Here is a 24941-nt window from a genome sequence, read left to right as displayed (position 1 = left end):
TTGTTATCCATTTTTAGACAACGATGAGATCATCTGCACACTCTACAGAAGCCCAGAGTTACTGTTAATATCAAAAATATAATGCTGTCCTTTGAGATTTTAACATAAGACTGTGAGTGTCATGGATCTAAAACTGTTTAAATCTTCAGAGCCCTCTACAGCCTGGTAACATGGAAACTTTAAAAACAGCAGCAGAACGTTTCAGTAGTGTAGTCTAATTTGTTCTTTTCATTTAATAATAGAGTCCATATTATATAAACAGCTACATTCACCCTGGAGAGAAACTAGTGAGGGAGACCATCAGGACCAAGCTGGGTTTTCTGAGTCCAGAGGTTTGGAGAAACTTCTTCCCTTTCTTTCATCACAGCTGTCCTGTGCCAGATGTTCTGTTGACCCACTGAGAGGCATCATTTAAGAAACACCAGGAACACTGAAGCTCATCACATTGATCAAGCAGGACTCTTGATCTTCACCAGCAGCTCCCTCACAGGGAAATCTTCAGCAATCCTCCGTAGGCCCGCCCCAGGAGATGGATAAACCCAGCATTTCATGAATACTGTGATGGAGACCTTTGGTTTGTGTAATGTTATAAATACTCAGATACTCCCCAGAGGCTCCGGACTTTTACATAAAGATATTATATTCAGTCCTGTAGAAAGTTATATATTTAAAAATATATGATCTTCTCTGGTTACTCTGGTATGAATAACTCTGAATTACTTCATGGTAAATAACACACTATCTGCAAAAAACTGTGAAAGGATTCCAGATCACAAGTATGTAGTTCAACATACAAGTGACGACTTTTGACCTTCATCAGGTTTTATTTAATTGTGTTAGAGAAAATCTCATGTGCTCTTCATGCAGCTGAGTACATAAAGTGTTTAAAACAGAAACTGTGCAGGTCTGACATCAGCAGCTTTGTGAAACACCAAACTGAGGTCCTGTTAATGCTGATATATAGTGACACAGTTACATGAGTGATTAATCCTTTTGATTTTTTGTCTTTAACTTTATCAGTAAAACAGCTGCAGCTTTCGCTACAGCACATGTGGTACTTTAACCTTTGTACTGTTTTCATCTGTTCATTTCGCAGTTAACATGTGAACATGTTGGATGATCTGTCTGCTGTCACTGGGTGGTGCTGAGGTCTGAATCTGAGGGCAGCTCCTGTAATCACAAAGAGAACAGAATCATCACAAACTCAAATATAAAGTTTATCTCTCAAATTTGAAATAAAGCTGATCCTTCTCTGTCCTCACACACTCAGGATCTTAAGTTCTTCTCTTACATTTTTTTCAGTATTACAGTACAGTACTTTAATCCATAGTTACTGATTAATGAGGAGTTACTGAAGTAACTGAAAGCTTTTAAAAAAAAAAATGATGTTACTGTCTTTACAGATGTGGCAAGAGACTGAAAACATGCTGTTGTTTGCACATATTTAATAATCAGCTCTGCACAGGAGCTGAAGCAGAGTGCAGCCTGTTGCTTTTACAGTATAATACTTGTAATAAAAGTACAGTAACAGTAATTAGTGACTGAGTAGCCCGGGGCGTTTCTCTTGATTTCTTTAGTCAGGGTAATTTCATTCACCTGCACACATTAGCTAAACGAACCCCGACAGCCGAGTGCTCATCTTAGCTAGCTAGGTCTCAGGACCTAGCTAAGGAAGGTAGTTAGGGATTAGCTTACAAGCACGTTTAACTTACCGAAAAAGTGCGGCGGGGACTCGGGTCCTTCTGTCGGGTAGTCCAGTTTACTGAAGAGCACCTCAGGTTGTCAGATTAAAACAGTCCGTCGTGTTTTCGTAATGTAAACGCTTGGCCCTCATCTCAGAGCCTACGCTCTATCTGCTATTCCCGAACAGAGATATGCAAGTTGTCCGTCAAAGCTGTTATGATGACGTTTCACCCCAATTTAACATCACCGCGGTAGGAATTAGAATCAAACTTATGGGAGAGGAGACCCCTTGAACATCAATCAGCGTGATGAGAACTATTGATAGCAAAAGAAAGAATCTTTGGAAAAAAATTATCTGAGGAGAATTAATTTATTTTAGTCTGACCCCAGTCCCATCCGCTAACATGGAGGAGGCGGGGTTTATGACCTATACTGCAGCCAGACACCAGGGGGCGATAGAGACATTTTGGCTTCATTTTTGGGGAGCTGTCGGGTCGTCCATGTTTTCTACAGTCATTGGTCATTATGTTTAATTCTAGTCAGCTGTTTCCTCGTGTGTCTCTACTTTCCCTGATCACCTCAAGAGCATATTTTAGTTCTCTGTCTTCCTGTGTTCAATGTCAAGGTTAAGTATTTTTCAGGATTTTGTGCAGGTCATGTTCATGTGTGCTAATTAATGTATTTCATAGTTTCTTCATGCACCTGCAGAAAGTCTTGTTCATAATTATAGTTATTTTCCCATAGTCGTTTCTCTCTAGCATTTTCCAGTTTAGGTTTTGGTTTAGCCCTGGGCCACTGTTCTTATTGTGTCTTTTGTTTGCACTCTTATTATCAGCCCAAATAAAGGCTCGTCTTCAGTTTGAGATTCAGTACCGTCTCCTCACATGTGTCTGCTCTTGGGTCCACCTCACACACTCCACACGTGACAGCACGACGCAACCATGTCAGACCAAGAAAGATAATCAAGGCGGTGGAACTGTGATGTTGCCAGTGGACGCAAAGCTCTGGAGAGGAGGATGGGGAGGAGGTACTTGACCTGCTGTGGGTAAGTGTCGCTGGTTTTCCTTGGTTATGGGAGGCAGTACCTCCCCTGATCTCGGACGACATCCACACCATCCTCCAACCCCGTCCTCAGCAGCAGCTGTCCAGCACGTTGTTGTGCTGTCACAGCCCCGCTGTCGCGCAGTTTCTTCGCCGCCATCTCTGCAGCCTTGAAAGCCCGAGGCCGTTAGAGTTGGCTCGCTGAGGTTCGCCACGGCGCCTCATCCTTCAGCACCATCACTGCCTCTCAGCTCGTCAGTCACCACATCCTCACCAGAGACTAGCTGCACTCCCTCCACTGTTCAGGGCACGTTGGACTCCATAGACTTTAATCAGAATGAGTGGCAGCAAGCTACATGTGCTCTGCTGGAGGAAGAGCCCCGGTGGAAGCCGTGGCTCACCCCTAACTATGAGTGCGTTTTGTGGGGAACTTGCCTGGCTCTCGGGAGCCCCCGAGCTACCAGGGACTCCCATCAATCGCTCTGCCGGCTCCCACTGTCAAGAGAAAGCAGTGTGCTCGTTGCCAACACTCTGCACAACAGACGGTGAGGGACTTTGTTTTTGCCCCTAACGTCTTCTGTAAAGGGGAGATTATGACAAGTACTGTGTTGCCGGTTGATGGGCCTGGCTTTAAGGAAAAAGTTCATGTCAAGCAGACATCAAAGACTGACATTACTCCTGCCATGGCACTCAGGAACAAGATGACTGTAAGTGGGGCAGCTAGCAGCAATTCCGCTAGCACAAGGGCTATTATTGAGCCACAAGGGATGGCTTCCACAGACTGTCTTATTCCACTATACATTTATTTAGGCTCTCAGTGTGTTGATCTTGCTTAAGACTGTTCTGTTATCGAGTCTGTAAATCAAATGTTGACAATGTGCAATCCAGGGTTAAATCATGTACTCTCTGACACAGATTCCAGGGAATGTTATGCTTTGGCTAGCCCTTGTAATAGTAGGTCTGATCATGAAATCTAAGTAATGTGCCCATGAAGAATGATATGAGTATTCTACATGAAACAGAACTGAGTAATTCTAAGTCTGAGATTTTGTCTGATTCATACCATGTACTCCTAAGCACTGAGTTTAATTGTTCAGAGGAAGCAACTAAAGAAAACATAGCTCATGTAAACAGCGCTGTAGAATCAGAGACTGTCTTCAGTGTTGCTTCTATAACTGAGCCTCAAGAAATTAATGTTTTGGACCCCATGGTTAATCAGTGTTACCTGTCACTGAAGACAACTCGGAAGGCCAGTGAGGGACTGAACCTTCTAACTCCCAGTTAAATGACTCCGAATCTGAGATTAGTGACCATGAACTCACTCTAGTTGGTAAGGTCGCCACTATGAATTCTGGGTATGGGAACTTTGTCTCTGAGATACACCCTTCTTGATTTCATGACAACAGAGCTACTGTTTCCTCCTCTGCCATGAGTAATTCTTTTCGGGACTTACAGCCAGGTGGTGAACTTAAGAACTGTGAGTTCATGGACATGTTATTTAAGAATGTATCTTGTGTGTCAGAATATGCTCAGCCAGAATCTGTCATGACTCATGCTAAAGGGGCTATGAATAACTCGGGTTGTATTCCTTGTTCTGAGAGTTTTAAACAGGCTGTGTTGGCTGAGCTGACTTCCTCCATGAATGTAACGCCGTCAAGGTCATGTCATGAGTCAGAGACAACTGTGTCTGGCTCCACAGAGAAAACAACCAAGGACAACAGAAACCACGTTAATGACTTAGTAAAATCTAGTATTGTTTCTTGTGTTGCTCCCTTAGCCGCACCTCATGAGGCTTATGAGGCAGAGGCTCATGTTCAGTGTACTTTGGATTTCTGTGAAATGAAGAATAACACTGTGTGTGATATAGGCCCAGAACCTGATAATGTACACCTAGGTAATGTTTCCACTAGCAGCAATGTGAATATTGTTCACGTGACCAGGTTAATTCACTTTAAGTCTGAGACAATGAACGGCTCAGGACCTGGGATCATTAAGACTGTTCACTTCGTGGATTCTAGTTTGGAAGCTGTGGGCACTAAGGGCTCTTTTACACCTGCCATCTCAGACTATCGAGTTATGTCCCAACAGACTGTTTCTCCCCAGGCTTTTGCTCAGCTACCTACCAAGCTTTTAGCTCAGCCTCCTGTTCAGTCAGCAGCTCAGCCTCTCACGCCCCTATCAATCACGTCAGCTGAGGTTTCCGGAGAACCACTCCAGCGTCATGCCTTGTCAGCTGGAGGGTCCAAGGAGCCTGTCCAGCATCATGTTTCATCAGCTTGGGGTTTAGGTGAACCGCTCCAGCTTAATGTCTCGTCAGCTGGGGGTTCCGAGGAGCCGCTCCACCATCATGTCTCGTTCGCTGGGGGTTCAGAGGAGTCCGTCCAGCATCATGTCTCGTCAGCTGGAGGGTCTGAGGGGCTTGTTCAGCCATCAGTGCCACCATCCACACCAGCAGATCCTCCACCTGCGGCTGCCACGCCGCCATCTGATCCTGGCTCATCTGGTCCAGGCTCATCTGGTCCAGCCTCGTCTGGTACTGACTTGTCTCGTCCTGTGAATACCATGTCGCCTGCACATCCACGGCCCATGCACCCGGCACCTGCCAAGCAACGTCCCATGCACTGGCCGTCAACCAAGACATGCAAGGCTCTTCAGCCACACCTACACCACCTCCATTGCAGCCTTCCACAACGTCAACCTCCAAACCTGCCCCTTCGCAGTCGTCACTGCCTCCCACGTGGGCGGCACCTGTTTTGTTTTGGACTCTGGTGTTGTTGGCTTTTGGGTTGACCTCCTGAATGGAGGCTTCATGGACTTTTGGGCCGCCAACCTCCAGGTCGGACCCTTGAACTTCTATATTAGACTTTTGACACGGACTATGACAGAAACTCTATTCCATTCAAAACAAAAAACTATCTGATTGAATTGTTTTTTTTATCAGATAGAGAAATAAAATGAGTCACAAAGTCTAAAAGCAACATTTCTCTGCCTGGGCTGCCTTGCACTCTGCAGGTCAGTCTGTCATAGGTAACAGAGATGACTGACAGACTTTGCATTATTAAAGTTATAACACATTCAAGAACACTCCATGAATCCTATTGTTGCAGTTTAAAGTGATGGCAATGTTGAGCACAATAACATTAATAAAATAACATTCAAGTTCCCATGCCATCCAGTTTGTTACATCATATCAGCCAGTGTTATATATGTGTATACAAAGCATTTGCTGTGTTGTGTTGGAACTGTTTCTGTATGCCTCAAACATCTCTTTTAATTTTATGTGATGAAGGCTTGGAAAAAATATATATGATAATATACTGCTTATCAGTATTGGGTAGTAACAGAATACATGTTCCACCATTAAGTATTTGAAATACAAAATATGAGTAAATCCGTATTCCATATTACTTACCGTTTAGGTAGTATTCAGAATACAGCTACTTTGTTGGAATAAAGGGATTACACGGCAGTCTTTTCCTGTTTCATATGTTAGGCTATGCCCTCTCTATTTTTGGTAATTCCACGCCGGTGGAAACCCAAACAAAACACGCATTAAGAGGCTCTAATGCCTGTGTCTCAATCTTGCGGCCCATGTCATCCCTACTTACGGCCCGCATAATGATGTGAAAAAATATTTTTTTTAATTATTTTTCAAAAAATTATTTAATATGAAGGCAATAGGCAGAGTGTTACATGTATAGCCCTAAAGAATGTAGCCTCATGGGCAGTGTAGTCCTTGCTGCAGGGAGACTGGACCACCATACCCATTATGTGTCTTTGGGTGCGAGGGAGGGAGAAAAAGGAGAGTTGAAAAGTACCAGTTGCCACTGACCAGAAACGGGAGACACAAGCATGGAAACATAACAATAACCACTGCAGCCAAAAAGAGGGCCTGATGAGCCCAGTTGTAAGTAAGTTATTAAGACTCGACTGTACACTGTGTTCGTATTTTCCTCTGAAACAATAAGTTCCATTGGAGCAGCTTTCAACACTTCTCTCTGTCTCTCGCTAGCAAAGTTAACCCAGACAACGAAGTAAAGCTAGTTTACAAGCCTGACATGGAACCCGACGTATTAGCCAGAGTTGCAGGCCTGTTTTATATACACACGAAACTGTTTTCTATACGAGATTGTTGCAAAAAGTGCAGTTTTACCTAATGTCCACCCTACTGTTACTCATTTTATATTAAGATTTAAAAATCTAGTTGGTATTGGTATGGCGAGTAGCCTTCAGTAATAGTTCACTGGCAGAACCAGTCTCAGGGAAGAACAGACATCTACAGTGGGAGTGAGGGGAGAATGGCAGGAAGAAAGACACACTGTAGAAGAAAGCCAGAGATTAATAAGTTGTAGAGTATGGCATGATCCAGTGTGTTTTGGTCTTCTTGGTTTAGTAGTATAACATTATAATGCATTAGTCGTTTTGAGTAACAACCCCCAACACTGATCACAACTAAGAAGGGAAATACTTCCAGCATGCACAACCATTTCACCACACAGAATTAATTTGCAGCAATTTTTACAAATGTATGTCTTTAAAATACTGCTTACAGATTGTGGTGACTTCAACGCAGAGCCAATGAGTACTCATTGAGAACAGATAAGGACCTGAATCGATAAGTGATGCAGAAAATGGAATTGGAATTGATAAATTCTTATTAATTCCCATCTCTACCTCAGATCATCGCTTTTTAATTCTGTTACACTATCTTGTTCTTAGCTTATCATATAAATGTTGACTCTAAGTTGATGCCTTAAAAAACATAGTAGGTTTTGTTTTGGGGCTTTTTTTTTACCTGCACCGATTATTACTTGAACTTGAAAAAAATGTACAAAACATGGTTTAACAGCCACACATGCTCATATTAACTAATAATTTCCAAGAATACTTCAAATTGAGAAGTATTATGAAGAATTTAATCCACATATAGACAATATTAGCCTTAAAAAAACCCCTCCTTGATATAATTTTTTCGGTTTAATCATCGTCAGACTGCTGCTCTATAACTTTGTCAAAGAGGCAAATAATTACCATTAATATTTTATATATTTATATTATTTTATATTACATTGTATTATTATGTTGACTGACTGTTGATGTGTATTAGGCATTGTATAAATCTAGAAACAAAACTTTGATTCAGTTTCTAGTTTTATCTTATTTTTGTCTTTCTAATGTTTCTCTATAGTCACATATAATATCCTTTATATGTGTATGTAAAGCAGTACTGTACACCTGTTTGTATCTTTGTGTGATTATGGTCTGAAAAAATTACATATATGATAATATGGTATTCATTAAATTTTAAAACATTATATAATAAAAACAAAAAAATAACTACTGACAGTAACAATCTTTAATTATATTGAGCCAAACAAAAAAAGAGGAGTGAAAATAAAAAGGTAATGGTTTCCACATGGGAAGTCTAGTGCAGGTACTTTTTCAAATAAACTTTACTTACTCTGAAGAATTTTTAAAATTAGCATGATATAAAATTGTCCTAAAATAAAAGGAAGTGAATTTAAATTCTCTTTATAGAGTGGGTGGTCTGGTCTTACTGACTACTACTATTGTAGGAAATAAATAATGTCACTCAGTGGACTGAGAGACTGCTGAGTAAGTGAAATAAGGTTTAAACTCAAGGAGTGTGTCTAAATATAGCCATAATTATAAATAATTTATTATATATAAATATAACTTTGATATTTCTTTCATGAGAAAGTGGCATAAGTTAAGTACTCTGAATGTTGGTGTTCATTGAATTGAATTAAACTGGTCACAAATGCTGTTTTTTTTCCCCCTTCTGTTTCTATGTAGTGCAGTAGATCACTGGATGTGTTAACTTACTGATTTAAAGCAATTTACTGGAGCAGGGTTCATAGACTTTTTATATTATGTTGGCCTCACAGGTGTTATGCTTGAATATCTGGAGTGTGATAATAAGTTTAACAGCATTTCTAAACCAGGGGTACAACAGGGCATACATCAAAGGGTTTATACAAGAGTTAAAATAAAAGATAAAGACCACAAAAGATGCAGCTGGATCATTGACAGCATTTTCATCAACAAGAGAGTAGCAATAATATGGACAGTAGCATGACAGAAACACAACTACCAGAATCCCAAGGTTCCTGGCTGCTTTCAGCTCAGATTTGTTTGCTTGATTCAGTGAACGCTGTAGTGTGACTGCTGTGACATGAGAGCGCATGGTATGAGCTTGAGACACAGCCACCACAAACACTCTTGTATACAGAACTATAATGATCGTAACTGGAACTATAAAAGATAAAACAAGGTCAACAGTTCCAGTTATATCATCAATAACAAACACACACTCTCCATAGCAGGAGCCATATCTGCCTGGTTTTATCAAGACATCCTTTGTGTAAAGACTGCAGTAAAAAATAGCATAAAACCAACACAGACAAACACTGAGTTTGACTCTTGCCACAGTCATTCTGGTGGGGTAATGCAGAGGGTCACAGATAGCCACATAGCGGTCAACAGATATAAGAACAATAATTTCAAATGAAGCATTGATAAAAAGGCTGCTCAGATAAATATAAAGTGAACACATGAGATCACCAAATACCCAGCAGGCCGTGCTTCTGAAGATTTCTACCGGCATCAACAAAAAACAGACAAAAAAGTCAGAGACAGCCAGAGAGAGGAGGAGGATGTTACTGGGAGTGTGGAGCTGCCTGCAGGGAGACAGAAAATTATAAATTACACATTAATCATGTCAAAATGTCTTCAATGGAAATGTTCCATTGCTGAGACATGGTGCAATTAAGGAAATAAAACTATACAGTTATGATGAAGTCAAAACTTCACAGAAATCATTAATTACTAAAGAATATGATGTCAATGTAGCATTTTTTCTAAATGTTGAAATTTAGTTTCATCTGAGAGGTTAATCTCTGCCTGAAGTGGGAGACTGAGATGATGATGAGCAGATTAAGAGCAGCAGTGATCACAGAGATGAACGAAAGCCCAACGTTCAGGAGCACCGTTTTGGACCAGTGAAGTGTCGGCTTCCTGCAGGAACTGTTCAGTAGCTCTGGAAAACAGAACTCTGCCTCTAGATGCATCTGGATTTCCATCGATCTTCGTGCAGCTGTCTGAACAGAACTTTCTGTCATACAGCAAATTTATCTCCTTCTACCATACCTCCCATCCACTCTTGGGCTCCCTGGACAATATTCCGCCCTCCTTTTGTCCACACAACCTCTTGTACTTTTCACTCATTCACTGAAGCCCTAGTTTCTCATCCAAATATAGTTATCACAATTAATATTTATTTATTCTGGTTTTAATGACCAAAGTTCAGAATTTTTGCCTAGAAAAATGTAATAATTCCTCAATGCTGATGTTAGTTTTATATATATAATCAAGATAGTGTTGATCAGATATTTACTGTTCTTGCAACAACCATCATCATACAGTGTCATATGATGCTATTGTAACATATGTGTAAAACTGACTTAGCAGAGAGATTTCAATCACCACAATAATTCAGATTTTTTTAAAAAACTGATAGAGCTTTTAGTTTTACTATCTACAGCGTTGTGCCAGAATCAGTAATCAGAAATGGAATTCTGAATGAATTGGTATCTGAGGTTAGACCTTTGGGACATCACATAAACAAAAGACAGAAAAGAACACATAAAAAAAAATAAAGTTAAAAAAGGATTGAAATGTTAAGAAATAAAATGGAAACAAAATTGGAATGTAGGGTACTGGCATGCTGATAGGTTGAGCAGGTGACCCATAATTATTAAAAAGCTCCAGCTCAGTCTTGAGTCAGTCTAGAGTATTCAATTCATTTCCATTTCATTTTATTTATATAGTACAAAATTACAACAGCAGTCATCTCAAGACACTTGTGTGTGTGTGAGCTTACCTTTGATTGTCGAGAAGGAGAAATCTGTGAGAAGCACTGGTTTGCTTGTGGAGGATGGCAGTCATAGGAGGGTGGGCAGAGGGGATTGCAGAGCATCAACCGAAGGGAGATTTCTGAGGGAAAAAATCAGTTCAGCTTCAGCAGGGAAAAATATTCAGGAAGAAAGCTTCTCTCTGGCCTAGAATACATGGAAGCAAAAGACATTAAACTTGGGAAAATTTAAAGAGAATTACAGGTAGCCCAAGGAGTCAATTTGAGGAGACCGTGCTCCCAAAGTGGAATGCTGGCTGAATGAGAGATCTGCCTGTTGAGCATGCTGTTTGCGCTCACCAGAACTTGCAGGTGGATGGTAAAGACTTGTAAAGACTTAACAAGCCTTAAGCCAGCTCAAGCAACATGAATGCTGGCAGTGAGGGGGATGAGTTATAGCCCTGATGGAATGCAGTGCAGAGGCTTTTGCTCCGGCTATTACATCAGAGAACTTCATAGACGGGGCTCATGACCGGGTTGATGATGATGATGCTTGAAATTGAAGTGATTGAGAGGAAACTAGCATCCAAAATGAAAACCCCATGGATACAATTGCACAAATTAGATTATGAAAGGGAGAATGATGGACAGCACAGATTTTAAACCATGCAGGCTGATGGGCTCAAAGAAGGTTGATATGGAATTATATTTATGTCAGAGAGCAAAAAAATAATGCGAGCAAAATTTTATTTCACAGGTGTAGTGAAATTCCTAGACCTCGGCAGCCGTGCACACAAAGAAGGCATCATGAATGCGAGAGTGTCTGCTTTGCACGCGCTACTACAGTCTTATGCTTTCTCGGGTAGCTTTCTTCCCTCAGAGAGAAATCCTGCTCACGTGAATAAACTTACATTTGACTGTGTGGAGGCAGAGCCCAAAGGAGGAGGGGGTCCTAATGCCATTGGTCACTTTGATCTACACTTCAGATTAGATTCAAGATTCTTTATTTGTCACGTGCATAGTTATACAGACATAACATGCAGTGAAATGTGACCTGATACTCTCCTCGACTGTGCAAAAAAGAGAGACAGAACTTTATATACAGTGAATGAGTATATACAAAGGGGACATGTGCAGCAAGTGGGGAGTTATATACATTATATAAATAAAGATAAAATAAAACCAAACAATCTGGAAATTTACATTTATAAAGAAAAAATTTATAAAGAGCTTGTGTACATTGCGTGGGTAGGGTGTTAAAGTGTCTTGTGCTGTAGTGAAGCCAGAAGGATCGGGGGGGGGAATAAAAAAACTCCTCTTGAGCCTCTATGTTTTTGCTCAGATGGTGCGGAACCTTCTGCCAGAAGCTGTAACAGTTTGTTGCTGGGATGGGACGGGTCCTTTAATATCTAGGCTGCTCTAGTCTAGCATCTCCTGGTGTAAATATCCTGTACAGAGGGGAGAGCACTCCTGCAGCAGCGTACTGCCATACGGATCACTCTCTGAAGAGCTTTGTTATCCTTGACACAGCTGTTCCCATACCAGGATGTGATGTTCTGTGTGAGGATGCTCTCCACGGCGCTTGTATAGAAAGTCCTGAGGATCACTGGAGAGACCCTGAACTTCCTCAATTGTCGTAAGTGGTACAGGCGCTGCCTAGCCTTTTTGGACTGGACCTGAATGTGGGCAGACCATGTCAGGTCAGAGGAGATGTGGACACCAAGATTCTTGAAGGACTGCACCCACTTCACTGGAGCGCCATTAATGATAATGGGCTTGTACACCGCGTTTCAAATTATTATGCAAATGATATTTTTCTCTGTTTTTCCTAAATAGTTGATTCAAATGACATTCGGCATAATTTTCGAGTCATCAACCAATAGAGTATAATTCAAATGTTACTGAACAAAACTCCCAATGAAAACAGTATGTTTTTCAAAAATAAAAAACTTAAAATGCACTGTTCAAAATTATTACGCACACAGAGTTTCAAAAGATTTTATAGGTTGTAGAGAACTGAAAATGGTCATTTGTTGAATTTGCAGCATTAGTAGATCAATTTCACTGAAATCAAAAGCTATTTCAATCAAAAACATCTTAACAGGTCAAGTTACATATTAACATAGGACCCCGTATATATGATAGCAGTTTTACAATTCTTGCATCCATGGAACTTGTAAGTTTTTGGAAAGTTTCTACTTGAATGTCTTTGCAGGATGTCAGAATAGCCTCCCAGAACTGCTCTTTGGATGTGAACTGCCTCCCACCCTCATATTTTTTTGCTTGAGGATGCTCCAAAGGTTGAGAATGGGGACCACACCACGACTTCCTCTCCTTTTACGCCAATAGCAGCCAATGATGCAGAGGTATTCCTTGTAGCATGAGATGGTGCATTGTCTTGCATGAAGATGGTTGTGTTGCAGAAGGCACAGTTCTTCTCTTTCTACCATGGAAGACAGTGGTCACTTAGAAACTCCACATACTTTGCAGAGGTCATTTTCACACCTTCAGGGACCCTAAAGGGACCGACCAGCTCTCTCCCCATGATTCCAGCTCAAAACAAGACTCCACCACTCCCTTGCTGACGACGGAGCCTTGTTGGGACATGGTGGCCGTCCACCAACCATCCACCACTGCAACCATCTGGACCATCCAGGGTATGCAAGTGCGAGAATGTGTGTGTGTGTATGTGTTTTTGTGTGACCTCCTGCTCACTGAAGGGTAATCTTCCCCACCCTGTATATGGCTTAACCCCTCTAACGGTCTCACCATACACAAACACAGGTGAGGCCACAAAGGCAGGAAGTAAAACATCCTCAATAAATAATAAACAGAAACCTCACATAGGATGTCCCCTATAAAACACTACAGCCTCCCCCACCAACAGACTGGGGAGGTGGTCAGAAACAAAGGAATGTCTTTGATCATGCTGTTTGAACTAAGACTTAAAAATTTAGGTAACACAATGACAACATTTAACAATTTGAGTCCAACAAAGACTGTTTGAAAATGAGTCTTCATGTAGTTCTGGGCCCACTGCAGCCGTTTCTGCTTGTGAGCATTGGTTAGGGGTGGACGAATAGAAGGTTTATGCACAACTGCAAGTCTCTGGAGGATCCTACACCTTGATGTTCGCAGTGCTCCAGAGGCACCAGCAGCTTCAAATGTGTGTTTGCTGCTTTGTAATGGCCTTTTAGCAGCTGCTCTCTTAATCTGATATATTTGTCTGGCAGAAACCTTCATCATTGTGCCTTGAAAAATAAATGGTAAAGGCACAATGATGCACGAACCCATGTGTGCTCTGACTCAGCCACAAATCTCTTAACATTATGGTGATCACGCTTAAATTTTCGTGAAATATCTAAGGTTTTCATTATGTGTCCAAGGCATTCAACTATTTCACGCTTTTCAGCAACAGAGAGATCATTTTTCCTTCCTATATTGCTTGAAAATGCTGGTCTGCTTAATAATGTGGTACACTCTTCTTTAGTAGTTTTTCTTTTAATTGGGCTCAGCTGGCAAACTAATGATCACAGGTGTCCGAGATTGATTTCAGTGATACAAAGAGTCCTGAGACACAATTCCATCCATGGGTTTAATTGAAAAACAATTTATTTAATCTTTATGACACTTAAACACAATTTGTATTACAATTTGGAACGCGGTGTAGTCTCTGTGCTGAAGTCCACTACCAGCTCCTTGGTCTTCCCGACGTTCACCTGCAGGTGGTTATCCTGTCGCCATGATGCCAGATTCTTCACTTCATCCATGTAGGTGAGGAAGTCTAACACCCATGCACACAGATGGCTATAGAGATTGAAAATCTGACGTCATTCCGGGGTAAAACCGCAAAGGATTTTGGGCATGAGTGGCAAGCGGCACTAGCGCACGCAGGCTTTCACATGAAAACAGTCACACAGCGATAAAAAGAAACACAAAGAATGGCAAGAAGCTGTTGTATTATTAACTGCAATAGCTGGTCGCATGACAGCCACGGGAGGCCGACTTGTAAAGAGATCGGTTGTTATCGGATTACGTCGTGGAAGAGAAATTGTTTAAGCCATGTTTCCGAAGTAACAAAGAGCTGATGGATGGCCTGGATTGCAGCCATTCAAAGACCAAATATAATGTTCCAGAACACTCCAGCTCACATGTTAGTCTGCTCCAAGCATTTCCACAAAGGTAAGTCTTCTGTTGTAGTTATTACGTAATTTATCATAATATAATTGTTGATGTAGGTTACAAATAAGTCTTATATTAATTTGAATTGAATTCGTTGCGCTATGCTGCTTTGTTCACTGTGGCTTTGCGGGCTAATGTTTGTTGTGTTTTGTAGGAAAACCAGCCTACAAAATGCAGGAATGCTATCCAGACTGGGCACCCTCTATCAACCTGGGTCATACCGAGTTTAAAGCTGCTACCACAGCGAGATTTGATCGGTTAAGAGAGAGAGCGATATCAAAACAGCCACGAAAAGTCCCGCATATATGTGCCCAAGTGTTGTATTGAAGCAATCAAGTGATAAATAACTGTTTTCCAGTATGCTGTTTTGCAATGTTGTTTTTTTTTTTCTTTGTTGCATTGTTGATTTGTTTTTCACCGAAGCAGCTAATAAAGCATAATGGAATACAATTTTGCCTCTTTCTTGTAAGATTCTATAATAGAATGAAACAACAATGCCAGTTATAAATAAAGACAATAAGTTGAATGAATTACGAAACACTCATTTTATTTCTATTAGATCTGAAAATGTTGTGTAATACTACAACCTGAAACGACAAATAGATTGCGTTGGCCTGTACAGGAGATAAAGGAAAAGAATTTAACAACAGCTGTGAACTGGAATAGTCCAAATCACCAAAGTAAACTGGACCTGGGCTTGTTGCAGGGATCTGAAGTTACTAAACATTTTGTGAGTGTATGCACTCACACCTACGACCATATAATAATAAATATGTGCGTGATGAAAGTTGGGCAGCACGCTAACGTCCTTACTCCACTCTGTATGCTCGTATGGCTCTAACCCTTTCACTCCTTTGATTCTTTCCTCGTACTTTTTTTTTTGCCTTTTCGTCAAGTCTGTTTTTGTACGGACCTGCTGTGTTCACCGTCGTTTTGTACATTACTGTTTTTGGGGCAAATAAAATGCAAGTAGGGATTAAAACCGCAGAATTAATGATTACCGGTGCTGGAAATGCTAGCGCTTGATGCAGTGTTTTGATTTTGTTGCCATTCGTACCCACAATGCAATACGTGAAAGTCACGTGGTCTGTCAATCTCTATTGAGTCCTAAATCCCTCAGCTTTGTGAACAGTCTACCGGGGACTATTATGTTAAACACTGAACTGTAATCAACAAACAGCAATCTCACATAATTACCCTGTTTCTTGTCCACGTGGCTGAGGGTTGTGTGCAGGACATGGGCAATGGCATCCTCTGTGGATCTGTTGGGTCGGTAGGCGAACTGGAGCAGATCTGTGGTGTTTGGGATGGAGGAGGAGATGATTTTCTTCAACAGCCTCTTGAACACCTTCATAACCACCGAGGTCAGTGCAACTGGCCGGTAGTCATTCAGGCATGAGGGCTTGTTGTTCTTGGGCACAGGGATGATGGTAGATCTCTTGACACTAGATTTACTAACCCTGCGCAAATTTGTGTAAATTCCCTGAACATAACACCTCCTAGCACCCTGCTGAGATTTTCACAGGCCTTCAGCTCCATTGTTCTCCTGATTTTGTTGTGCGAACACACCCTCCCCCAACCCCCAACCAGGAGAGATTCAGAAGGTCTTTCCTTCCAGTCGTTGTCAGACACTGTCAAGAGATTTATTCTAAATAACACTTCTTCAGCTGAGAGTCAGAGAGGAGAAACACACACTGCAGTTACTTGCAAGCAAGGGCAGTCACAGCACCCGCACAGAAGTGAGGGCTCTGAGACTCACGCCGTACCACTGTCCTGGTCTTTATTTATACATCATTGTGTTTGTGTGTGTGTGTGTGTGTGTGTGTGTGTGTGTGTGTATGTGTGTGTGGGGTCAGTGGTGTGACCCCATAAATGACTTCCCGAAACTTGCTGGTCTGGAAGTCCAACAGTTCATCTAAACAAAAATGCACTTAGAGTAAAACAAACATAGATACGTTTATCCTAAATATCTTGGCTTTTTAATTGATGATTCTCTGACCTTTAAACCTCACATAGACAATCTTGTGAAAAAACTCAAATTAAAATTGGGATTTTTCTTTCGAAACAAATTTTGCTTTTCCTTTGAGACAAAAAAGCGTCTTGTAAATGCTACATTTTTATCTGTTTTAGATTATGGTGATCTGCTGTACATGAATGCTTCCTCCCAGTGTCTTCATAAGATTGACTCAGTATATCATGCCTCTCTACGGTTTATTACAAACTGTAGGGCTTTGACCCATTGTGGTGATCTGTACGCTCGAGTGGGATGGCCTTCGTTGTCCTCCAGGAGGTTTGCTCACTGGTGCATCTTAATTTATAAGGCCCTGCTTGGACAAATGCCCACCTACATTTGCGATCTGCTCACACGGAAAAGTACTGTTTCTTACAGCCTGCGTTCAAGCGATCTTTTGTTGCTCGATGTTCCATTTGCCAGAACTGAACTGGGAAAGAGGGCTTTTACTTATGCTGCCCCTTTCACATGGAACACGATGCAAAAAGATTGGAAGATAGCAGATCTTATTTCATTAAATGCTTTTAAGTCTAGATTGAGAGAGCCAGAGAAAATCGTTTTTTAAAATGTAATTGTTATTTTATAATATGAATGTAATTTTGTAATTTCAACGTGTTGTCGTCTCTTGGCCAGGACTCCCTTGAAAAAGAGGTTCTTAATCTCAATGGGACTTTTCCTGGTTAAATAAAGGTAGAATAAAAATAAATCCTATCATAAAACAATAAAAGAAGGTATGCCCTTTTCCCATGCTCCCAGGATGTGGGTGTGAATGCCAGAACACCCTGGAATGCACACAAAGCCCCAGCAGCCCACTAAAGATCACACATCCTATCACTACACAATCGATTATACACCTCTAAGCATATATGGAAACTTATATCATTAAAAGATTATACTGACTACTAAGTACAATTTTCCATTGACAGACACCATGGTAGTTTCTATGTGCAATATTTCTCATATGCAATATTAGTTCTTTTCAATCACTGTCACTACATTGCGTGCCTGTCCATAAAGACATATACACAGTGTTGTACATATATTATATATCCACTCTGTACATAATATACATACAGTCTATTTATACATACAATAACTATACATATATATATACACTGTATATATATATATATATTTTTTTTTTTTTTAAATCCCCCGCTCGCCCTGCAGGCGGTCTATCCTTCATGCTCCCGGGCCTCTGGTAGAGGACCCAAGCTTGAAGGTCCTGCGCAGTATCTTAGCTGTTCCTAGGACTGCGCTCTTCTGGACAGAGATCTCCGATGTTGTTCCTGGGATCTGCTGGAGCCACTCGCCTAGTTTGGGAGGCACCGCACCTAGTGCTCCGATTACCACTGGGACCACTGTTACCTTCACCCTCCACATTTTCTCGAGCTCTTCTCTGAGTCCTTGATATTTCTTGAGCTTCTCGTGTTCCTTCTTTCTGATGTTGCTGTCATTGGGAACCGCTGCATCGATCACTACGGCCGTCTTCTTCTGTTTGTCTACCACCACTATGTCCGGTTGGTTAGCCACCACCATTTTGTCTGTATCTGTATCTGGAAGCCCCACAGGATCTTAGCTCGGTCATTCTCCACCACCCTTGGGGGCGTCTCCCATTTTGACCCTGAGACTTCCAGGTTATACTCGGCACAGATGTTCCTGTATACTATGCCGGCCACTTGGTTATGGCGTTCCATGTATGCTCTGCCTGCTAGCATCTTGCACCCTGCTGTTATGTGCTGGATTGTCTCTGGGGCATCTTTACACAGCCTGCACCTGGGGTCTTGCCTGGTGTGATAGACCCCAGCCTCTATGGATCTTGTGCTCAGAGCTTGTTCTTGTGCTGCCATGATTAGTGCCTCCATGCTGTCTTTCAGTCCAGCTTTGTCCAGCCACTGGTAGGATTTCTGGATATCAGCCACTTCCGCTATCTGCGTGTGGTACATACCATGCAGGGGCCTGTCCTTCCATGATGCTTCCTTGCCTTCCTCCTCTTTCTTGGGTTTCTGCTGCCTGAGGTATTCACTGAGCACGCTGTCAGTTTGGGCCATCTTCGTGATGTATTCGTGGATGTTCGTTGTCTCATCCTGGATCGTGGTGCTGACACTCACCAGTCCCCGGCTCCTTCCTTCCGCCTAGTATACAGCCTCAGGGTGCTAGACTTGGGGTGAAACCCTCCATGCATGGTCAGGAGCTTCCTGGTCTTGATGTCAGTGGCTTCTATCTCCTCCTTTGGCCAGCTTATTATCCCAGCAGGGTACCTGATCATGGGCAGGGCGTAGGTGTTGATAGCCCGGATCTTGTTCTTATCATTCAGCTGACTCCTCAGGACTTGCCTGACCCTCTGCAGGTACTTCGTGGTTTCAGCTTTTGTAGCGACCTCTTCATGATTTCCATTTGTCTGTGGGATCCCCAGGTACTTGTAACTGTGCTCTATGTCTGCAATGTTGCCTTCTGATAGTTCGATCCCCTCAGTTCTGACTACCTTCCCTCTCTTTGTTAGCATCCGACTACACTTCTCCAGTCCGAATGACATTCTGATATCATTGCTGTATATCCTGGTGGTGTGGATCAGTGAATCGATGTCTCGTTCACTCTTGGCATACAGCTTGATGTCATTCATGTACAGGAGGTGCTGACAACTGTTCCATTCCGTAGTCGGTATCCGTAGCCAGTCTTGTCAATGATCTCACTGAGGGGGTTCAGGCCTATGCAGAACAGCAGTGGGGACAGAGCATCTCCTTGGTAGATCCTGCACTTGATGGTGACTTGTGCTATGGGCTTGAAGTTGGCCTCTAGTGTTGTACGCCACATCCCCATTGAGTTCCTGATGAAGGCTCTTAGAGTCCTGTTGATCTTGTACAATTCTAGGCATTCCAGGATCCATGTGTGGGGCACTGAGTCATAGGCCTTCTTGTAATCAATCCAGGCTGTAATCAAACCTTAGGCTACGCTCACACTAATGCATTTTCATTTGAAAACGTATTGTTTTCTCCCCTTTTTGGCCTCCTGTCCACATTGAGACGGCGTTTTCCCCAAGGAAAAACGCAGCGTTTTGAAAACGCTCTCGAAAACAGATACATTTCAAAACGGAGCTGTCCCATCTCAGTGAGACACTCGAAAACGATGATGCATGTTGGTCATATGATGCAGTCATGTGACCACTTAAACCAAGATGGTGGACGGCATCGGACAGCAGTTTCATGCATGCGCGGAACTGCAACGTCATCGTTTTCGGCTGTTTTAGTGTTGACGCACAGCTCTTTGAAAACGACTGAAAAGGCTAGTGTAGACGCGGAGGGTTTTCAGACAAAAACGCCATTTTCAAATCTATCCGGGGCTAGTGTGGACGTAGCCTTAGCCAGGGAGTCGTTGAAAATCGAAGTGAACACACCATCGGTGATTCCGTCTGGTCCGGCCGCTTTCCTTGCGCTCACTCTCCTGAGCACCGCTCGGACGTCGTGCTCTGCGATGATGATCGTTGGTCCCTCTCTGATGACGTCACCGTCCTCAGTTGTCAGGCAGTAGTTAGCATTAGCCACCTGGCTAACCTCGAAACCGGCATAGAACTGGTTCAGCTTGTTGGTGAATGCACGCTCCACACGCTCCTCATACCGCCGTTTGGCATCCCTCACTGTGTGTCGCACTTCGTATGAGGCCGCTTTGTAGGCGCTCATATCGCCAGTGGCGACACCCGCTTTGTAGGTGCCGGTCCTGGCATTCACTGCAGCACGGATCGATCTGTCCACCCAGGGTTTCTGGTTCAGGAACGTCACGACTCTCGCATTGGGGATGATCTCCTCCGCTAGCATGTTTATGAAGCTTACTGCTACATCAGTAAACTCATTGATGTCGACTGCGCATGCTCTGAACATGTCCCAGTCTACATCGTTATGCGTGTCCTGTAGTGTTGCTCTGATTGGGCAGACCAGTGTTTCACCTCCCTCGTGGTTACTTCATCCCTCCGTATGTGTTGTTTATACTCCGGGTTGAGGAAAATGGCGTTGTGGTCAGACTTCCCAAAAGCCGGGTGTGAAACAGCCTTGTAGCCCTGTTTGTATGGCGTGTAGCAATGGTCCAATATCCTATCTCCCCTCGTTGGACACATGACATGTTGGTGAAAGTTTGGCATGACTTGTCTGTGGTTTGCTTTATTAGTCTCCTACTACAATGAGGCTGAGCCTGGATCCTTGTTTTGAAACGTACTCAGCACATCATGTAGTTTAGACAGAACCATATCTGTGTCCGCTTGGGGTGGGATGTAGACCACCATGGCGATTACTCACGGGGCAGGTAGAAAGGGCGACACCTAATGCTCAGGTATTCCAGATGTGGCGAGCAGCTGCTGGAGAGAGTAGAAATTCTCCTGGTGCCACTTTCTGTTTACTATGAAACACACTCCTCCACCGTTGGTTTTGTTCGACTCTGCCGTTCTGTCCTCGTGGAGCATAAAGAATGAATCCGACAGAGTTACGGCACAGTCCTGCACAGTGGGGGTCAGCCATGTCTCAGTTAAGCACAGAATGTTGCAGTCCCTCATGTCTCGTAGGAAGGTGACTCTTGCCCTCAGATCATGTAGTTTGTTCTCCAACGATTGTACATTAGCCAACAGGATACAGGACAGTGGTGCGCGGTGCGCCTGCTGCCTCAGTCTGTTCTGAACGACAGCGCGTTTAGCCCGGCATTTCTTTGTTCAATGCCTTGGGTGAGCGTCCTGTCCATTGTTGTTGGCCACGCTGCGTAGTATCTCAATCGGCCAGGATGGGTCGAGTTTAAAAGTGTCCAGGATTACACGTGCAAACTTGTTACCGATGTTACGAAGTGATCTGCTTTCATAAACTATAAAACTAGAAGATTACTGCTTTAAACTGGTAATAGCCCCTATGAAATGAAATTATTTGTTCTTATTATTTCAGGTTTCATATGGGCACTTGAAATCCTTGAAAATGCCTGGATTTTAATATTGTCTCTTTTTAAGGTTTGAAAAGTGCTTGAATTTCAGATGTGGTGCTTAAAACAGCTTGAAACTATATTTTATTCACCACAAACAACTATCTGATTTATCTTTTTTTCTTATCAGATAGAGAAATAAAATGAGTTGCAAAGTCTAAAAGCAAAATTTCTCCTCCTGGGATGCCTTGCACCTCTGCATGTCAGTCTGTTTCAATGTGTGACACCGCCCCTCCCCCAGACAGTCGGGAATGAGTGCACTAACTTTCCTGGAGGTTTTAATGAGTGTTTGCCAGAAAACGACAGATGCAAATCATGGATGACCTGAAAAGTCTGCAAAAAGGATTTGCACCTTTTCACAACAGGAAAGTTTGTGTAAGTCCTAATAAATAATTTTTGAGTATGTGTACGTTACACATGCTAATTTTTAAAATTATTATTATTGTTTTGCCACCTAGCAAACTCACAGGATAAATGATTGAAATGCACTTAGTGTGATGCAATATGGTAATGCTATTATAGCAGTTAGTTATGGCATGGCGATTTAAGGAATATGCTGTGAAATTAGCTAACATTACTTAGCAGTAGCAGTAATGTGAGTTACTTTCCTCGAGTGAAAGCTTTAAACATTAGATAACTAGCCAACTTAAGGCTTTCTGATTAAAGGCTAATAGCGAAGTTGTCACTAAGTAAATATCATACTGTTTATATTATATCTGTGTATTAGGAATAAACTTAAAAAAAAAAAAACATCTGTCTCCTATTTTTGTGTGTCAAGAAGCATTATTTGAGAATTATTAATTTGGCCTTAATGTAAATTATTTTATGGTGTTTGGTGCAGTTTTCTTGTTTTGTGGGGTTGGGGTTTTTTTCAACAGGAGATGAATATCTCTAACAAGCTGATTTGTTCACATCTGCACATCTTAATTTTTAAGTGAGATGTGCATTTTGTCGTCTTCCAGAGATTATACTGCGAAAACATACATTCTTTTGGGAGGGATATTGTGCTGGAAAAGTTTGAAAATGGCCCTTGAAAGTGCTTTAAAAGTTCTTGAATTTGAAAGCAGGCAGATGAGTGATTACAGATCTTCCTTACTGTACTTAACCTTCATTTAAAGCGACACGAGGCTTTCAGATTGACAAGAACATGTTGGCATTAAATAGTTGATTAATTTTAATATTACTTTGTTACATTACAGTAGCATTATAGTAACAAGTTAAAATATTCCTGAAAAAGTATCATTTTCTTTTGTCATATGATCAAAAAAATACTTGATATTTATTACTGAATATTTACGAAAATTTAGTAAACAATGAAATGAACTAATATGTACTAAAAAAATACAATACTATTCCCTCAAAAGTAAATGTTCGGCCGAAATCTCAGCGCAAATCTCACCATTATCATGATGATGATGATGCACAAGGTTCACAAACACGATAATAATGATATTGCAAATGTCTCTACTCAGTTTCAGTATGCTAGCATTAATGGTGTGACACATGGCTAGAGTGTACAACATAAAGGCCCTGAACTCAACTTATTTTTCATCAATGTGACAAAATATCAAAATGTCGTAATATCTCATAAGTCTATTGTCCAACATAGACCAGGAAATTGGACTGCTACTAATAGTTTGCAAAAAGAAAGAAAATCTTTCCTTAAAATCGCAGATGGAAATAGTGACAATATATTGGAAGAAAATTGCAGCACACTTTACATGAACTTGTTCTCAGCCTATCCTACTGTATCATTTGACAGTCAGTACACAGCAAACAGACAGTATCCAGTTTAATTGCTGTTTATTCAGGTTACTGTGGGCTGTAGACACAGCTCTCAGTCAATCACAAGCCTGTTTTTTGTAGATTCTCTGTCATAGGTAACAGAGATGACTGACTGGTATCCATTTCATCCAGTTTGTTACATCATATCAGCGAGTATTATATATATACAAAACAGTTGCTGTGTATGTTGGAACTGTTTCTATTGGCCTAAAAAATCGTTTTTATTTTTATGTGATGAAGGCCGGGAAAAATATGTATGATAACATACTGCTTATGAGATATTGAATTTAAAAAGGTATATGGCAAACATACAAAATTAACCACTGAGGTTAATCATTTTAGCTTAAATTATTTTCAGACAAAAGTACTAAAAAAGTAGAAGTGATAATTGAGACCTAATGATTTCCGCATGGCAATTCCTTGTGACTTTGAGCTCACGCATGATCACATTAATTTTATTTTCATAATTTAAACAAAGCTTAAGAATTATGAATTTCCTTATCAATTTATTTTTGATGCAGTTCCAGACTGAACTGTATCAATTTACTGATTTAAAATCTTAGTGGAGCAGCTTTCATTGTATTTCTATATTACGTTGACCTCACTGCTGTCATGCTTAAATATCAGCAGAGTGATAACACATTTAATAGCTTTTCTAAACCAGGGGTAAAACAGAGCATAGATCAATGGGTTTAAACATGAGTTAAAATAAAAGACAAGAACCACAAAAGATGCAGATGAATCATTGACCACATTTTTATCAACAAGAGAGTAGCAGTAAAATGGGCAGTAGCATGCCAAAAATACAACTACAAGAACCCCAAGAGTCCTGGCTGCTTTCAGCTCAGATTTGTTTGCTTGATTCAGTGAACACTGAAGTGTGACAGCTGTAACATGAGAGCGCATGGCACGAGCCTGAGACACAGCCACCACAAATACTCTCATATACAAAACTATAATAACAGTAACTGGAACTATAAAGGACAAAGCAAGGTCAACAATCCCTGCAATGTCATTAATAATAAGCACACACTCTCCATAGCACGAATTATACCTGCCTGGTTCAACTAGGATATCTTTCATATAAAGACTCCAGTAGAAAATAGAAAAAAACCAACACAAATACACACTGAGCTTGACTCTGACCACAGTAATTCTGGTGGGGTAATGCAGAGGATCACAAATCGCCACATAACGGTCAACTGATATTAGAACTATGTTCCCTATTGAAGCACAGGTAATGTTGCTGGTCAGGTACCAATAAACAGAACACATTACATCACCAAGTACCCAGCAGGCTGTGTTTCTAAAGATCTCTAATGGCATCAGCAGAAGACCCACAAGAAAGTCTGAGACAGCCAGAGAGACGAGCAGGATGTTACTGGGTGTGTGAAGCTTCCTGCAGGGAAACAGAAA

The 24941-nt window shown here is 41.5% G+C and overlaps 2 protein-coding genes and 1 long non-coding RNA gene across 3 annotated transcripts; 1 reads left to right on the top strand and 2 right to left on the bottom strand.

The window, feature by feature from the left end:
• The first annotated feature begins 2260 nt into the window (after positions 1-2260).
• LOC112844060 (protein piccolo-like) lies at positions 2261-5611 on the top strand. The gene is made up of 2 exons (XM_025903516.1): positions 2261-2308; positions 2519-5611. The coding sequence occupies exon 2, from the start codon at positions 4153-4155 to the stop codon at positions 5512-5514; it is 1362 nt and encodes a 453-aa protein (XP_025759301.1). The 5' UTR covers positions 2261-2308; positions 2519-4152; the 3' UTR covers positions 5515-5611.
• A 9696-nt stretch (positions 5612-15307) lies between these two features.
• On the bottom strand, positions 15308-15875 carry LOC109197361 (uncharacterized). Its single transcript, XR_002058473.2, has 3 exons — positions 15706-15875; positions 15630-15631; positions 15308-15529 (listed from the first exon to the last, which is right to left on the bottom strand). It is a non-coding gene; the product is annotated as an uncharacterized LOC109197361 (long non-coding RNA).
• Positions 15876-24098: 8223 nt separating this feature from the next.
• On the bottom strand, positions 24099-24941 carry LOC109197410 (trace amine-associated receptor 13c-like; the record flags this gene model as incomplete). Its single annotated transcript, XM_025903515.1, has 1 exon — positions 24099-24941. A coding segment is annotated over one exon (831 nt), but the record flags the coding sequence as incomplete, so codon positions are not given.

The sequence above is a fragment of the Oreochromis niloticus genome, linkage group LG16 (genome assembly GCF_001858045.2).
Source record: "Oreochromis niloticus isolate F11D_XX linkage group LG16, O_niloticus_UMD_NMBU, whole genome shotgun sequence".
NCBI lineage: Eukaryota > Metazoa > Chordata > Actinopteri > Cichliformes > Cichlidae > Oreochromis > Oreochromis niloticus.
Note: the sequence above shows the minus strand (reverse complement) of the source record. Positions and strands in the feature narration are given on the sequence as shown.